At 35.0% G+C, this 3805-nt stretch overlaps 1 protein-coding gene across 1 annotated transcript; it reads left to right on the top strand.

Moving 5' to 3' along the window:
- Nucleotides 1-2968: 2968 nt before the first annotated feature.
- Nucleotides 2969-3801, top strand: LOC110094504 (zinc transporter 3; the record flags this gene model as incomplete). The annotated part of the gene is made up of 1 exon (XM_020819753.2): nucleotides 2969-3801. A coding segment is annotated over exon 1 (579 nt), but the record flags the coding sequence as incomplete, so codon positions are not given.
- Nucleotides 3802-3805: the final 4 nt, after the last annotated feature.

Here is a 3805-nt window from a genome sequence, read left to right on the forward strand (position 1 = left end):
ACCTATCAGCCGGCTCCAATAATTGTCTTGGCACCTTATGTTGGTTCTACATCTACCATATTCTAAGCAATTTTTTTAATCAAGGTCCAGAAAATGGGAACTAACCAGCGTGACTGTTATTTGCTCTAGGATATCTCCTCCAATCGGTTTGATTAAATTAAGATGTTAATTGGCTTTATCTTATCAACCACATTGTGGCCTGGTACTCTTGGAGGCTCTGTAATAAGAGTGAGAAAAGGCTAGGATTCTTCTAGCTTTTGGAATAAATTATTAGCCCATGGATCTTATTTGCTCAGAATCGAATTGGTGGCAATTTTTTTTTTCTTTGGACATTTAGGCATTTTAAAGGTCAAAACCCACATCACACAAACGCAACACATGACTCGAACCTCTGGCCTCTCTAGATGTGGATCCGCAGCTCTAAGATCGCTGCTAAGTCCCAATTGAGGCGCCAGAGAGAGAGAGTGTTGTAGGAGGGTAGACTTTATGCGAATTATTTCACGTTGACTTAGTACAATAATTTCCGCTTTTAGTCTGGAAATGGATTTGTAGAGCTTTCAAGGATTATCGGATTATGTTGCAAGGAGATAAGTTCTCTTTCTATGTCCGTAACATATCACAATCTAATCCTTCAAAGGTTCCGGCTATGAAGATTTGCTAGGCTAGTAACCGCATTAGAGAGAAAATCTCATTCCTTCCTTGATTCCAATAGGTTATGTGCTTACTTTACGTAAAGAGTTGTAAACCAATCATTAGCGGATATATGTGCTAATTTTGGCTTTAAAGAGTTCGTGTTACTGGAGTATATTCTAATCATACTTAAGAAGATATTCCTTCCTTCATTCTATTCTTGCTAAGGAGAAGTGAACTCTTTAGGTTTGTTTTAGGCGCTTGTCTTAGGCGTCTTAATTTGTTTATTATTATTAATGCTATTTGCATTTCTAAAAGAAATACAAAATAAAAAAAGCAAATAACACGTTACATTTGCCTTTGCAAGAAATTAAGAGAATGATGGCATTATCCTCAATCTACACGCATCACTAGAGGACTCCAAGTCAACCACATGAATGTTGCTAAGAGATAAAATACGGAGCCTTAACAATTATGTCTACGAAGTGATTAGATATAGTCCATCTATCCATACTTAGAATAGAACACCTTTAGGGAGAAACCTTGCAATGATCAAATTATTTTTTTCTGTACTCCAGTTTTAATCATATTATATAAAATATATATATATATATATAATAATACTTATATAGTATCTTATCGATTTAATAAAGACGTCTAAAAATATAGCTATAGCTATTATTATTTAAAAATATATTTTCAGGATTTCGCAACATAGAAGATAGACTCGTTGTGATCTTTCAAAGCAACATTGCATAACTTATGATAAATCTTGACATTTGATTTTTCAAAACCCAAACAAACCGATTTATTAAGTAAAAGGGTGGTAAATTCAGATTATATATTGACCAACACAGTGATAATTGGGGTATTGTTTCCCTGCCAAAATCCTCTGCCGTTCTTGTTGTCGCTGATGCGATAGGATTCACCTATACAAAGCTTAAGTCTTTAATCTCTAAATCTCATTTGTGGCCAACATATTGTAACAAATAATCATATTCTTATTATAATTTATCTTATTGATAAATACTAAGATATTAAAATAAAAAATAAAATCATTCTACAATAGCCTTACTTCAGTACTCTGTCGTTTATGAATGAAATTTTAGATAAAAACACATATAATCAAAATTGAATTTTTCGTGGAATTAAAATTAATTACTACTAGTACATTGCTCTGAAATAAAAGTTCATATAACAGGCTAAAATAATTTTGGATTTTACATTTTTTTCTCAAAAAATTGAGCTAAGATAAGTATCAGCACAGTCAAGTATGTTTCCATGAGATAGTTTAAAACTATTAATTTATCTAACATAATAGTAACGAATATACAAATGTATCAGCAAAATAATAATTTTACTGACATTTAAAAATAATTTCATAATTTTAAAATATATATCTTGCAAAAAACATTACAAAATTATTGTGTTCAGCAACCTGACAATTTTGACTTTGGTTGTACATTTTGGGCAAAAATCTTACAACACAATCGTGTCACACCAAAGACTTCACTTCCCCTTCCGTAAAAATACCCAAAAACTAAATATTGTGACAATCAATTTAGTGAATATATAATCTAATAATCTAATAATAATTTAAATTTTTAATTTTATTGTTGCGAATTTCTATCTTATAAAATCTTTTTAACCTTTTTATAGAATTTAAGACTTTTGTTAATTATGAACTTATTTTTTTTAATTGCTTATAATTGATAAAAAACAAAATGTTTAAAACAGAAAAATTTATTACTACATTTAAATCCCAGAAAAACTTTATTTATTATCTTTATAAGTTACAAAAAAGTTTCAATTTAAAGAAAAATAAAATCAATGCTTTTTTAGCTATTCATTCACCCTTAAAGTTTCAACATGTCACTGAAGCACATTAAGCTAAATTTATAAAAAGTTTTTAAGTGATAACCCTAAACTTTTTATAAATAAATTATAGTTAGTTAAAAATATTTCTCTTTTTTCCCCTTCACAATTACAATTTTTTATCCTTGCTACTTTCTTTTATGTATAAAATACCATGATAAAATTTAAAGAAAGACCATATCTCATAATTTTTATATATTTAGATTAATATTTATTTCTATGATATCTTAAATTTAAAATTAAATAAAAATTATGATTAATATTAGTTTATATATTTTTTATTGTGATTGAAATAGTAAAATATTATTCAAAGTAATATTAAAATTATATGTAAATCCACCAACGAGTGCAAATTATTGGATACGGTCACCGGACGTCGTTCGGAGCCAATGAAATGCGCCACATCATCTCCTACTCAGTACTATTGCTCGGTGCTCAGTACTTCACTTTTTTTTTGGGGCAGGAAGTATCGGCCTTCGGCCACTAATCTCCCTGGTCGACCTAGCATGCAACCCACACCAATTTACACGGGCCCACACCAATTTACTCAGTACTTCACAGTATCGAGCTCAGTACTGCTCGGTATTTCACAGTACCGAACGTAAGTTGTGTCGATGTCCGAACCCAATAATCTCTCACCACCAGAAACCAAACCAAGACACCCTCCTTATAACAAAAACTCAGTCCTGCCGTCTCTCAGACGTAAACACAAACACCATGAAGCCGTCTTATTACTTAGTCTTCTTCCTCCTCTTCTTCCCACTCCCCATCCACTCTCTCTCCACCACCTGCCAATGCCTCCCCACCTCCAAAGACGAAATCGAGGACAAACCCCTTTCCCTCAAATCAATCGCCCTCGTCTCCATCCTTGCGGCTGGCGCCGTCGGCGTCCTCATCCCCATCCTAGGCCGCTCCGTCGCCTTCCTCCACCCCGAACACGACCTCTTCTTCGCAATCAAGTCTTTCGCGGCCGGCGTAATCCTCGCCACCGCTCTCATCCACATCCTCCCCGAAGCCTTCAAACGCCTCACATCTCCCTGCCTTCCCGCGGACCCCTGGCAAAGCTTCCCGTTCGCCGGATTCGTCGCGATGATGTCGGCCATGGGGACGATGATGGTTGATTCGTTTGCGACGGGGTATTATAGAAGGTCCCATTTCAGGAAAGCTCAGCCGGTTGATGATAATGATGATGTGGGCGGTAACGCGGAGGCGGCGCTGGCGAATACCGGGCATGTGCATACGGCCGGAGGTGGATCGCCGGCGCAGGATGCGTCCATGGCGGAGAAAATCCGGCATAGGG

Source organism: Dendrobium catenatum, unplaced genomic scaffold, assembly GCF_001605985.2.
Source record: "Dendrobium catenatum unplaced genomic scaffold, ASM160598v2 fragScaff_scaffold_509, whole genome shotgun sequence".
Classification (NCBI taxonomy): Eukaryota; Viridiplantae; Streptophyta; class Magnoliopsida; order Asparagales; family Orchidaceae; genus Dendrobium; species Dendrobium catenatum.